General features: G+C 35.3%; 1 protein-coding gene across 1 annotated transcript; it reads left to right on the plus strand.

Moving 5' to 3' along the window:
- Positions 1-3,931: 3,931 nt before the first annotated feature.
- LOC148871492 (uncharacterized) lies at positions 3,932-5,902 on the plus strand. The gene is made up of 2 exons (XM_088972649.1): positions 3,932-4,113; positions 4,637-5,902. The coding sequence occupies exons 1-2, from the start codon at positions 4,005-4,007 to the stop codon at positions 5,773-5,775; spliced, it is 1,248 nt and encodes a 415-aa protein (XP_088828775.1). The 5' UTR covers positions 3,932-4,004; the 3' UTR covers positions 5,776-5,902.
- Positions 5,903-14,933: the final 9,031 nt, after the last annotated feature.

Below are 14,933 nucleotides of genomic sequence, written 5' to 3' on the forward strand. Positions count from 1 at the left end.
TAGTATGGAGGTACAAGACCTTTTGTAATAAACTCTAGAATTATTGTTGAGCTTGAATCCCCAAAGTTATCAGTTTGGCATTGAACCTTTCTTCTGATATTAAGGGCCCATTTGGTGTGTCTTTCTGTGTGGTCTTTTAATTGTTTAAAAGCTGGGAAAATCAATTTTGGTCTATTTCCGTTTGACGCACGGAAAATGTAGCTGCCAAAAGATAAAACACCGAAAAGATGCGAAAAGCCCATTTTGGGAAGCTCCAAATGAAGCATCTCACATCTTTCGTGTTTTAATCTCCCACGGAAAAACGCACATTTGCCAAACATACTTCGTGCTGCTCAAATCTTCATGCAAAAACTCAATACATCTTTTAACTGACAGAGCTACCAGAAAATCTTCCTAAAAAAACGCACTAAACAGACCCTAAGTCAGACCACTAGGGGCATGAATTTCCTCTAGAATTATTGTCGAGCTAGAGCCTAGAGGCCCCTGGAGTTAGCAATTTTTCTAGAATTATTTTCGAGCTGAAGCCTTCAAGAGTTATTACTGGTTTGGCATTGGAACCTTTCTTGTTGGGCCACTGGGGCGTAAATTTCTTCAAGAATTATCTTCAAGCTGGAGCCCCTCGGACTTGCAGCTTTCCAGAATTATCATAAGTCAAAGACCCTTGGAGTTAATATAGCCAGAGGCCCAGAGCCCCTTGGAATTACAAGCTTTTCCAGAGAGTCATTGGTTTGGTTTTCGAGCCTTTGTGCAATTCTTGGAATCACCGTCGAGCTGGAACGTAACCCATTGAAGTTATCAGGTATTTTTGTGTAATGCCAGGGCTTTTGGGGGTGGGGATTGCTGAATAGGCTGCAACATTGATGGCATATGCATATGGAATTTTACAAGAAAAGAAATTCGTACAAAAATTATTATTTTTCTTGGAAACTCTTGTGAAAACAGTGATGCAAAAATGTGGTCTGTATGAAAATAATTATGCAATTTTGGGGACACGATGCATTCATTAGCTTGTGAATTGTTTTGGAATTCAGGAATGTAAATCTTTGAAAGTCATTGTGATAATATGTAATGTTATAATAGAATGATTATGTATTTAACTGAACCCCTAGCCCCCATTAGGAGTGTCAACGGTATTCGAAAATTTGATTTTGAATTTGGTATTTGACGAAATTGAATCGAATTTGGATATTTTATTCTTATCAAATAATTCATTGGATAATAACTAAATTATATAAATAATTTATATATTTATATATTTTATATCAATAAATTATTTATTTTATTTATCGGATATTGTCCAATCTGATTCAAATTCGATCCATGTACACCCCTAGCCCCCATTATATAATATTGGTTTACTCATTCAAGATGAAAGGGACATAGCAAGCTTAAAAAATTGGCAAAATCCAAGCACATAGTCTCTCTTAATGGGTAAAAGAGAGAAAAACACCTTGGTGATTTGATTAAATCATTAAACCGTTAGAGCATGAGAAGTCACACAGGAGTGTTGCAAGGCTAAAAAAATATGTAATGAGTTGGGATGGCAATTTCTTGGGAATTTCCGGGTATTTGACTCATCTTGATTCTAATAGGATCCATTAATCAAAACCCTATGAGTGGATCTACTGATTATGATACATTGCTGGCCACGTACATCTAGCTGTACATTGTGAGTATTGGCGATGTAAAAGTACAACCAATGTTTCCAATGTGTAGCAGGATGGATGTGTGTGGCCAGCGATGTTTCGTGATCAGTACATCCGAACACAAATCCTATAGGGTTTGGGATTTTATATTAAAATCTTATAGGGTTTGAAACGGATTTGGGTTTTGACCTTAGGGTACCTAGTACCCGAACCCAATTATACTTAACGTGGATACCCGCTCTCGATACTCAATTATACTCAACCCAATTATAATTAACATGGGCCCACTATTTCTTTTTAAGAGGGGCATCACATTTTACTTGTATGATGTAAAATTGGTTGCAAGGTTCAAACATTGAAAAATGTAAAGAATATTGATGATATAGTTAAAAGAAATGTATTTGGGTTTTGGATATGTATAGATACAATGAATATTTTCTGTACTTTAATGCTCATGCATATAATATGGTTTCTTGTCAATGCTAGTTTAATGCGTATGTGGTGCAGTGGTTAAAATAATTATGTTTTAAGCAACCTAGGTTCAAACCCTTTTAATTAATATCTCAATTTTACACAATACTGGTTTTAAATATATTTAAATGGAATTAATTGAATTAATTATGAGGTAAAGATAATTAATGAAGATAATTAAATAAAGTAAGTTATGGAATCAATTATAAAAAAATGAAATGTTAAATGGATTTGGGAATGGAAAGTGTAATTTTCACAGGTATACTACCATCAAGTTTGTATTAACAATCAATAAGTGTCAAGTATTAAATAACAAATTAACAATCATTAACAACCTTTTTTATATCATTTGTTTATTATTGTTAACAAATAAATTCAAACCTAAAGATTGGACTTTTGATAAAATGGTGGTTTTGTGTAAGATTTGGCTAAAGGATTGCGTTTAATTCCTACTTTCCCCTGTTTTTCTTTTATTATCTTATTTTTATTTTATTTTTTATATCATTTGTTTATTATTCCAATATTTTCACTATTAGCTATTATTATTAGGGTAAATTGATAAAAAACCTCCCTTGAAGTTTGGTAATTGCAATCACTTCCCTTGAATTTTTTAACATAGTTGCAAGTGGACTCCTAATAGAATCTTCTAAAAAGAGGCATTAAAATGCCCAAAGTACCCATGCATGTACTTTTGACAAAAAAAATGTTCATTTTCCAAAATTTTATCTTCATATGAATCATTACCCTAACCCCTTCCAATTTCTTTTCTGCAATTGATTTTTTTTTCCAAATTTTCCCTTCATATATATATATTTTTTCTAGAACAGGAAAAAGGGCTTCAGTGTTTAGAAAACTAGACTAGACCGGTCGGTCGGACCGATTGAACCATAACCTGGGGCCCTTGCTGGTTCAATCACACCCCAAGAACTGTATGTCTAAAAAACTGATGAAAACTAGTTGATCTTCCAATTTAACCAGAAAACTGGTGAATCAGTCCTGGTTTCATGAAACCACCCAAGTCAATAAGTAATTGAAATTCTAAAATGAGTATGACAATACTTGAACTCATTACCTCTTATTTTCATATATTGCTTAATTACCATTGATCTAGCTCTTATTTTATTTAATGACTCTTTATTGTATATATTATTTTACTACATGTATTTTAAAGAAAATGTAAATTAAGAGACTTGAAGCTTGGCCAATTTCTTTAAACCGTCCATCCATCCACCATATTTAAATATATTAAAAGTTGTAAAATATACTGGTTCAGTTCTCTGAGCATTGCAAAATTTGCCCTTCATATCAACCACTCAAAGGTCTGCCACAATTTATAAATTCTCCTTTTTTGCTGTTCATAAAATTTGTATTGTTTTCCGTAGAAACCGACCAGCCTCAATAGTAACTTCATGGGAATTTTAAGCATTTTCGTACTCTTATTAAGGGACTATAACAAAAGAGGTCTACTTGTAACTGTAACATTTAAAGAGAGGTGATTGCAAATACCAAACTTCAGAAGAATTCTCTGCAATTTACCCCCAAAAATAGTATAGGGCTCCAAGAAAAACATTTCATCTGGGAATCTTGAAGGCTTAAGCACATCCAACCAGCACACACTCTTTGAAGAGTGGAAGGGAAACAAGAATCTTCTTGACCTCTGCATGAAGCACAATCTCAATATGATAAAATAAAACCTTCAAACGGCATAAACCCCAAGCAACCAAAAAGAATACTTTCATATGGAAGGAACTCCACACTGTTCCATTCCATCTACCCTTATAAAACCCACGCACAGGAGCTTTCCTTTTCATTGTACACCTTGATCATTGATGCTCAATTAATACAAGAAAATAAAAAGAGACAAGTAAAGAAATTAGAGCTCCAACAATGAACAGAAGGTCACAAACTTCTGCCCCTCGCGTGTACAAAGATTTCCAGCCCCTGATAGAATCCAAAGAAGTTGATAAATCTAAACAATACGATGTATATCTTCCAGGTTTCTCTCTCTCTTTTCTTTTTTCTTGTATGGAGTTAATATAATAAAGTAGCTATATTATAAATAATTATATATATATATATATATATATATATATATATATATATATATATATATATATATATATCGATTGATTGGGTTAACTGCAGGTTTTTCTTATCGGATCAAACCCAATAGTCCCGATTACATATCCAAATAGGGTCTAGTTTGGAACTGGTTCTCCTTCTCCACATTTTTATCAGGTCGGGTTTGGATCTACCCGGGTTCGATTGAACTGGGAATTGAGTCGAAGACAAACTCAAGCAATTGGTTAACTGGTTTGAGTGATCTTAATTAATTGCTTAGTGGGTCAAATCAATCAATTAAACCCCAGATTCAGAGATGGTGGAAATGGATCCATTCATGGAACCAGTCAAAGAGAAAACAATTCTTACTGAAACTATTCTTATGCATCAAGATTCAAGAGTTTCTTTCCTACTTTGTTTATCAACTGAGCCACACGATTCATCTCTTGCTCTTGCAGGTTTCACAAAGGATCAATTAAAAGTCGAACTCGATGGCCATGGAAACCTGAAGATCACCGGAGAGCGGCAGCTGGGAGACAACAAATGGAGTCGCTTCAGCAAGGAGCTTCGTCTTCCTGAAAATTGCATTGCCAGTGGCATCAATGCAAAGTTCGATTCCCTCAAACTTTCCATCATAATTCCGAAGACGACATTGACTCCAGCCAAGCCACAAGAGCAGATTAAACCAACACCAGAAGAACAGCCCAGCCATAAATCCACAGTCGAGCCAGAACCCAGAAAACAGCCTCAACCAACCTCCCCAGAAGAATCATTAAGTCATAAGCCTGCAATCGAGCCTGAACACAGAAAACAGCCAAAGCCAACCCCCCAGGAAGAACCATCAAGTCATAAACCTGCAGCCGAGCCAGAACTCAGAATAAGGCCTAGACCAAGCGCCCCCCAAGAATCAGTGGCGAGTACTTATAAACCAGCAAAAGAGCCACAACCCAAAAAGCAGCCTAAACCAACCTCCCAGGAAGAACCCAGAGAACAGCCTAAACCAACTCCCCAAGAACCATCAAGTCATAAGCCTGCAGCCGAGCCAGAACTCAGAATAAAGCCTAGACGAAGCCTCCCAGAATCATTGACGAGTACTACTGAACCAGCAAAAGAGCCAGAACACAAAACGCTGCCCAAATCAACCTCCCAAGAAGAACAATCAAGTCATAAGCCAGTAACCGAGCCAGAACCCAAAAAACAGCCAAAACCAAGCCCCTCAGAATCACCGAGAATTGCTTATAAACCAGCAGAAGAGCCAGGGCTGGACAAGCATAAAGGTCATATTCATGAAGAAGCTGCTACAGCAGCCAAAGCTGATGATCATAAAAGGCTGAAGGAGAATGGGAAGACTAGTGAGAAAGAAGGGGGTTCTGGGCCATCATCTGACAATAGGAAGGTTGCCCATGAAGCAAGAGCACCGAAAGCTGAAAAAGTGACTGGTAGTGGCGGTGGTGGTGGTGCTGCTGCTGAGAGTGGTCGTCATCAGCCGCTTATGGGAGTGGAGGAGCATAGACACATGATCGCCAACTTGGTTGCGGCTCTTGTAGTGCTGTTGGCCTTTGTGGTTTATGTGATATATACACTTGGGTCCGCTTGAAGAGCTGAGTGGATCACATATTATTTCTGCTTCATCTTTATGTAAATTCTATTACATTGGATTTCGATCCAAGATGTGTTTTCTCCTTTTATTTTGGTCCCTAATAAGCTGAATCCTTTGGTATTTTTTATACAGAAGTGAACATCCAAACACTTTAGCTACAGGGAAGGAAGCAATTCATTTAAGTCAGATTGACACACACACACCTACAGAAGTGACACACACACACATCCACCCATTAGGATCAAGTTTCATTTTTTTTAGTAATAAAATTCTGAAATTCTGTAGAAATAAGTGGAATTTGGAATTTAGATAAACTTACCCGTTTGGTTCTCAGAATAGGGGTCTGGATCGGAATTGGAATGACCCACTCCGATTCTAACTGTTTGGTTGAGTGGAACTGGAATTCTATTCCCATTTCTGCTAGAATGGCATTCCCTCATTTGAGGGTCCCCTTCCTTGGGAATGAAATCATATTTCAGCTTATTTTAATTCCGATTATGATTCCTACTTGAATTAAACATACTATGAGAATAGACCATTTCGATTCTACTTGATTTTGATTCTGATTGCGAATCAAGCAGGAGCTTTTTCTTTTATAGTATATATTATTATCTTATAATTAATTTTGTAAGTTTATGGCAATTTTATATAAATTTGTTGACATTTTGGTTGAATCAAATCTTCATTTTCATTTTATGATCATTTACTAGAACACCCCTATAGTTTCACAGATTTACTTGAACCTATCCTACATATATATATATAGTTATCAATTTACTAAAACACCCCTATAGTTTGCAATCTATATACTAAATTGACCTTTCACTAAGATGTGTGTGTTTTGTCATCTATAAATAGTAACATGATCACCTAAATAAGTGGAAAATATCCAAGGGCATTGGCCCATAATTGTTTATTCTAGAAGTACCCCTAAGATTTCTTCATACAGAAAACAAAATTGACCAAGTAGAGCCAAATGGAATAATGGTTGATGTCTTATTAGGGGTAAAGCTGGTATTTTTCATTTTTATTTTCTTTGATTAATTTATTCAAATAGACATTAGGATCAAAATTATCATTTTCCACTGTGATCTAATTGGAAGATTGATTAAATAAACAGTTGCAAATTATAAGGGTGTTAATTTAGTAAAACACAAACCATAAAGTAAGTTTTAGTAAATCCATAAAGCTATACAGGGTGTTTCAATAAATGACACTTTATTTTGCATATCTAAGGGATATCAGATCAAGTTCAGATATATCTTATTCTCATCAGATTGGTTACGGATAACACCCTTATCTAAAATTGATGCGAGACGCTCTAAATTAGACTGTTCATCAAGCTCAGTTTGGAAAGAGTACAAGTATAAATGTAAATATGTACAGTACAAATACATACAAACTAATATAAAATATAAGGTTTTGCACTCTACATATTTGCATTTGTATTCCTTCCAAATTGAGCAATGTAAAATACAAGGTTTGACACTCTACATATTTGCATTTGTACTCCTTACAAACTGAGCCTCATAAACCACTTGACAGATAATACCCTTATCTAAAATTGATCCCATACATTTATAGCTCTAAATTGGATTGTTCATCATGAATTAATTGACCCAGGTAGTGTCTTTGTAGGTACAAGATCCCCTTCTTCAGGTAGTGTGTTGCATCAATTTGATTCTCTTTTTAAGGCAAAGTTCCTGTCAAAGGCTCAAAGCAAAGGCCCTAACCCCAAGGGAATGTTTTTTGGATTGTAGTGAATATAAAGGTTCTATTTATTTATTCATTTATTTACTTTTGCTTTTTTTAAAACTAGGGTTTAGGGCGGGAGGTCCATGTGGAGGGCTTTAGGGTCCTCATAGCTTTCTACTTGTCCCATGTTTGAAGCATAGAAACCTTGAAAGGATGAGATAGCTCCCTGAGTTGTTCAGGAAATTTATGGGCTTGAGCTTAGGTTCTATATCTAGGTTTGGCGTGGGGTGGGTAGAGCAAAAGGGTAGTGACAATAGGTGATTCTCTCAAATTTTCTTTGGTTGTGTTTGGACAGGCTTTTGGGTTTGTGCTTTTAAAGCCCAAAAGAACAAAACCCCAATTTGGCTCGTGCTTTGGGGCTAGAAGTGCTTTGGATTATGACTATAGTATTTTTATTAAAAGCAACTCTTGCCAAATGCTCAAAACATCTTTTTGGCTAAATTCTTTCACACCCCAAAATTCAAAATCACATACTTAACCAAATAGAGCATTACTTGCGAAGCTTTTTAGGTTACTTCTTATAAAGCTTAACAAACAGAGCCTTAATTACCTAGCTTTTTATATTATCATTTTTTTTCTTTTGTAAGCAAAAAGATCCATTGCACAGAAAAAAAGCTAAGGATACAAAAGAAGACCCCTCATGTTGAGGTATGAGCTGTGTCTCGGGGGGAGGGGTCTAGTGGTTAGAATGTAAGATCTATTTACATTGGCCCTTTTTACTATATCGTGAGTTGGGCCTACATCATTCCTGTTTGCATACATAATTTTAATTTTCACAAAAAAGAAATTGAATTTGACATGCTCAATCAGCGCCTGTTCATTCCCCCTTGTGTCTATTCTGGTTTCCTTGAGTTTCTGCAGGATCTCGTTCGCATCAGACAAAATGATAACATGATTGATACCCAACTAAATAAGTCTTATCAGGCCTCGATTGATTGTTTAGAGCTCAGCTTATGAGGAGTTAATGGCATTGCACTGTTTACATACATAATTTTTAGATTATTTCTTGAGATGTGTCATCCTCTCCTCTCCGTGGGTGGGCCTATAAGCCTATTACTACGCATCTTGCCACTGTCATTCTCTTCTGAATGTTTCCATCATGATTTTAAGGGAACTTTGTCGAATGAAAATTTGATACTTATTTCACCCAAAAATTTGGGATTTCATGTCAAAATTAAAACAATGAAAAACATGAATGTAAAAATTTTATTACAGTAGAAAAGTTCTCAAACAATTTTGTCCAAATTCCTAAATTTCTAAAAGTCTACTTCCAGCTCTCTCTAGTTTCCAGAACAGTCACCAAGATAATTATGTGTTGAATTTGTTGATTTCACAACTTTGTATATGTGAGAGCTTTGCTTAAGACCTCTCCCCTTTCATGATCATCTATGCTTAAATCACTTTCTCTCCAAAGTTGGATGATATGTAGAGTTGCTAAATTGATGCTTAAGGAATCTTTAAATTAGATATTGTTCTTTTGCTGGGTATATATATTCTCCCGTAAATGTATTTACTCGAACAAGCTTTAGCCGGAAAAATATATTTATCCGTGTTCTTATATTAGAAAATGCTAGTTGGATGATAAGTGAGATAATTCTTCAAAAGAATAGTTTGGAAGGGGCATTTTAATCTCACAATAGTTTGGCCGATTTTCCCCCTTCATGGGAAATTTACCCATCCGGGAGAAGGGTAACACTCGCCCATAGAATTGGTCTAAAATACCAAACTTAGGGTTGGTCATGAGCCAAGTTCTTTACGAGCTATTCGAGCTCAGTTTGTTCGAACTGAGTCAAGTCCAATTTACAGGCTAGTTGAAGGTTCAAAGTATTGATACGTATCGGTTCATATCGGCCAATACGTATTGTGCAGGTGGCTTCCCGATATGCCCCTACAAAGGTTGTATCGGGTCAGCCATTGGTTCAAAGGGTAGCCGAGCCTTAAATTGGCCCCTCTGAACCGATTTCAAAAAAAAAAGTGAAATATATAAAAAAAAGCACCGACACGTATCGGCCCATGTCGATATTTAATACCTTAGGCTCGTTTATTAATCGAACCGAGCTCAAGCCTAATAAAGCTCGGCTCGAATAGATACATACATACATATAATAATAATAATAATAATAATAATAATAATAATAATAATATTATTATTATTATTATAGAAAATAATATATATATATAATAACTAATTATAAAATATTTTTTCTCAAGGCTTGCCAAGCTCGAATTTACGAGCTTTTGACTTGACTCGAGCTCGAGCTCAAGCCTTGTTACCTTGGCAAGATGAGATCGAATACGGTTCGGCCTAGCTCGAATCCACCCATAACTAACCCCCCAACCTCTTCCACAATGTAAAAGAATGAGGCCTTGTTATACCATTGCCATTATTTTACTTCAAGCTTCTATACATGATCCACATGCATGCAACAAACATTTCAAAGTCCATGATTTTGGAGTCCAAGTACTCCCATAATCTTTTTTTTTTTTTGCAATAATAAACTCGCATTCTTTCAATAAAAACTAGGGTAAATTGCATATTAGGACCTTGTACTTTGGGATAGTCTCATTTTAGTACTCAAAGCTTTAAAATGTGCCATTGCAATACCTGAATTTCGAGAAAATGACACTTTAATCCAACACCATTAACCAACTTAGAATTGGTTAATTGTAGCCATGCTGCCTCTTGGAATTTACGTAGTTAATAAACTTATATCTTCTTAGGGGATCGGGAAAAAACCCTATTTGTAATTCAACTACTGTAATCCAAGATATTAGCTTCATTGTTAATGTGAAATGAGAGCAAACTTGTGAAAAGAAAGGAAAACACAAAAACTTTGAGTATATATGTTATACTTGAAGCCATGGTTTTTGAACCGCCGTTGATCCAGACAGTTGGACTGTTTGGCCCAGGAACCATCTATGCAGCCGGTTCCGTTTTATCCCAAAGCTAGTCTTTGGCTAAAAATCATTGGATTAGTCAATGATCCATTGACCCGGGCAGTCGAACCATTGACCTGTTGACCCGTTTAATGGTTTTTGGCCATTTTTTATTTTAAAAATCGTTGGATTAGTCAACGATCCAAACGGTTGAACCATCAACCCGAAAACTAGTGGCGAGAACAGTTCTGTTTTCGACTCATTTTTTAAAACCATGCTTGAAATGATGCAAGGAAAGTTGTGTTTCGTTTGGTAGAAAATAAGAAAAAAAAATAGAGAAAGTTAGAGGGAAATTTCTTAGCACGAAGTTCTATAAGAATTTGGATACATTTTTGAAACCTCCCCTAAAGTTTGGTAATTGCAATAACCTCCTCTAAACTTTCTAACATAGTAAAAGTAGACCCCCTTTGTTAGAATCCTCTAAAAAAGAGGCATAAAAATATCCAAAACACCCATGAAGTTACTTTTGACCAAAATATTTATTTTTCAAATTTTCTCCTCATATGAACCGCCAGCTAAACCCTTCAATATCTTTTCTGAAATTGATTTGTTTTTCAAATTTTCCCTTCATATCAATCATTCAAATGTAAAGATGCAACTTTAAATTCTCTATTTTTTATTATATATAAAGGTCCATTTTTTTCTTGTAGAAACCAACCTCAATAGTAATTGCATGGATATTTTAGACATTTTTGTGTCTTGTTCGAAGATTCTAACAGAACCAGTTTACTTGCAACTGTGTCAGAAAGTTCAGGGGATGTGAGTAAGGTACCCTCTCTTTCTCTTCTTTTTTTTTTCCGTTTTGTCCTCAAACAATCAACCTAGTAGAATTTTGTTCTTCATCACCTTATCAAAAATTGTTTGAATTTTTCAACGATTTGAGTGCCCAAACGTATATAAGGGATTTTCTTCAACAATTTTGTGACTTACAAGGGATTTTCTTGTCCGCGATTTGGGTCCTTGCACAAATAGGGAATGGAAAACTCTTACTCGAGCTTGAAAGGAAGGTTGGTGATTGGTGAAGAATAGTCATTCACTGGATTACTAGAAATTGCAAAAGGGTTCAAAGTTCAAAGACATACTCGTAGGGATGGCAATTTTCCCCATCCCCGATGGGGACCCGACTTCCCTGACCCAATGGGGTCAACAATAGGGATTGAGGTCCCCACCCCACCCCACCCCAACCCCGATTATGTATATATATTATTATATTATTTATATTATATGTTAAATATATATTATTATATTATTTATACTATATATCAAAATATACATAAAAAATATTTATAATTTAAAATTTTTATTTATTTTAAGTATTATTTTTCAAATAAATACTGTTATTTAAAAAAAATTGAGGATTTGAGTCCCTGTGGGGAACCCATCCCTGTTGGGGATCAGGGATGGAGAACAAATTTTATCCCCGGCGGCCGATACGTATTGTTACGTATAGCGCTCTCTCATGATTGCAACAACTGAACCAAGGTTCAAAGTATCGTTACGTATCGGCCCGTATTGGCCGATACGTATCATTCTAGGACCCTTCTGATACGCCCCTACAGTGGGTGTATCGGGGGTCTGACCGGTTTAGGGGATGGAGGGGTCCTAGACCGGCTCCCCTGAACGAGTTTTGAAAAAAAAAACAAAAAAAAAAGTAAAAAAATAAGTATCGAAATGCCTGATATGCCCCTACCAGCATATCAAACGTATCAATATTTTGAACCTTGAACTGAACTCATGTAGATGCAATGCTCCCACTCTTTGGTGTGATAATTTGGGAGCAACATTTCTGACATCGAACCCTATTTTTCATGCTCGCAGCAAGCATTATTGAGTTGGACTACCATTTTGTGCAAGAACATGTTCAAGTCAACAGTCTTTAGGTGTGTTTTATTCGGTCACAGGATTAGACGACCAACATTTTCACCAAACCACTATCTACTGCCCCATTTTTGCTTTGTATATGAGAAGCTAATGCTGTTTTCCCCAGCTTACGTAATTGTACATACTAACCTGTAACCATCTTTTATTGTGCTTGTAGTACATATTATAGTCAAAGTATTAGAGAATAAAAACCTATTAAAAGACCTCACTTAACAATTTAAGATTTTAGGTTTAATGGTTCCTTGAGATGGTATCAGAGCTTATTTGGCCAAATAGTCTAGTGTTCGATCCTCATTACTCCCATTATATTATAATTAATTAAATTTCAGAACAAGGTATGAGTAGGCCTGTGTTTGTCCATGCTTCAAGCCCAATGGGCTTTCACATGAGGGTGCATGCTAGAAAACAAAATCCTATTCAAAGACCTCACTTAATGGCTTAAGCTTTGTCTGAAGTTTTATCTAGAAGACCCCTCCCTAAAATCAGAATATGCCACCTAGAAGATTTCTGGTTTGTTAAGGGTTATCTAAAGCTGTGTAAAACAAGAGAGAATTAAGCACAAAAGTTGAGGGGGAAAAGAAAAGAAAATCAGTCAAAGTTTTAAATTAATTTAAGACAAAGGTATCATGTTTATGCAAGGCTTTTAGTCATCATAAAAGGGTCTGGTTATAAAATATATTCAAGGAACAATATAATGCTTTAAATATAACAAATTGGTGAAAGATGATTTATGTAGCTGACCCTTATAGAGTTGGACTAATGCATGGATGATAATAATCGTTTAAAGATAAATATAGTGCTGCTCTTAAATTATTTTTATGTGAATGGTAGAAAGCATCATTATGAATAGAAAAACAAATCAGTGGTATTCTAGGTAAAAAAAATCAGAAAAATGATAAAAGCCAAAAAATGTTACTGGATTCATACTTTTGTAGTAAGAATAGATAGACATTTAGAAAATAAAACGCATAAACATAGCCTACATTTATAATATTGTGTGTTTGTCAATGTTTTTGTATGATATATATCTAGGTTAGTTTTATATGATTAAATAGAATTGATCTATTCATTACAAAAATTGACATACATGGGATCTATACTATATATAAGCAAAGCAATCCACATCAACTTGACTCTCCTTTCTTTAAATCCCCTTTCTTGCTTCCTCAACTTTCTCTCCTTTCCCCTTTCCAATCGAATCAGGATTTGCTCCTCACAAAATGCACATCACATTGATCTCACTATACATCCCATTGCTTATTTAGAACATCTCCCATGAATAAAAACATATAAGTACAAAAGATGTTCTCGATGTGTGGTTGAGATGTGTTGTAAGGAGCTCTCTGGGCCATGTCATCCTCCCTCTCAACAATTCAAATCAAATCTTAGAAATCTTCTTAAACTCTCTCTCTCTCTCTTTCTCGCGCACACATTCCTAATCACCTAAATCATCTCCTCCTCCTAAAATTTCTCCTAAACTATCTCCTCAAGCATCTCCTAGTTTGTATCAAATGCCCAATAAACTATCTGATTCTAACGTCTCTAGCTCTCTCTATTCCTATCTCTATTTATCTCCACCTTCCAAATACATACATAATTTTTGTTCTTCATCAATGCATTGAAATATTAATGTTTAAGTTAACTTTTTTTGAAAATAATATTTTAGGTCAAAACAAATATTGAAATAAGATGAGTAAAAAACCTAAAATATTAATAAGAGAAAAATAGATAATACAATAAGACAAATAATAAAAAAAAAGCAAAAATTTTAATAATTAATTAAAAATCTTATTATAATTATAAATAATATTTTAATAAAATCTCTCTCTCTCTCTCTCTCTGGAAATAGTGTGGGTTCGGGGCAAAGCACCAATAGGGAATCCCCAAATTTTTCCACCCCGAAGCAACCACCTAAAAGTACATCAAATTTAGGGGTATTTTGGTAATGGGATAATAGGAATTTTTGAGTATTTTTAAAATGAAACTATGAGAATTTAGGAATATTTTAGAAGTAAGATTTTGGGATTCTAAGGTTATGGTAATTCGAGGGAAACTTAGGGACGTTTTAGAAATTAAGAATAAACCTAGGAGTACCACTAGGTTCAGAACGGGTTTGAGGAGTTATACCCCAACCCCATCCCCATTTAAGATCAAGGAAAATTAGGGATGGCAACTTTCCCCGTAAAACCAAGGCCTTGCCCTGCTCCACCCCACCCCAAATGGGGTAGGTTTTCCCAACCCAATCTTAGACAGGCTGGGATGGGGAAAATATCTTTACCTCAAATCAGGAATAGGGTGGGGACAAAGTTTGCATATAATTCCCCAAACCCAATGGTAAGTTATTAAAATATCCCTAAATTTAATATTAATTTCTAAATTAACCTTGAATCCCCTTAAATTTCCAAAACCCTAGGATCTAATAACCTCATTTCAAAAGTACTCCCAAAATTCCTACAATCTCATTTCTAAACTACACCCAAATTTTAATGTATTTTTAAGTGATTGCCTTAGGGTGAGAAAAATTTGGGGATCCCCTATTCCTAGTGGGGAGGGTGCCCTACTTCAAACCCACTCTGCCACTA

Source organism: Nelumbo lutea, chromosome 2 (assembly GCF_056320005.1).
Source record: "Nelumbo lutea isolate HS-2025 chromosome 2, American lotus-T2T, whole genome shotgun sequence".
Classification (NCBI taxonomy): domain Eukaryota; kingdom Viridiplantae; phylum Streptophyta; class Magnoliopsida; order Proteales; family Nelumbonaceae; genus Nelumbo; species Nelumbo lutea.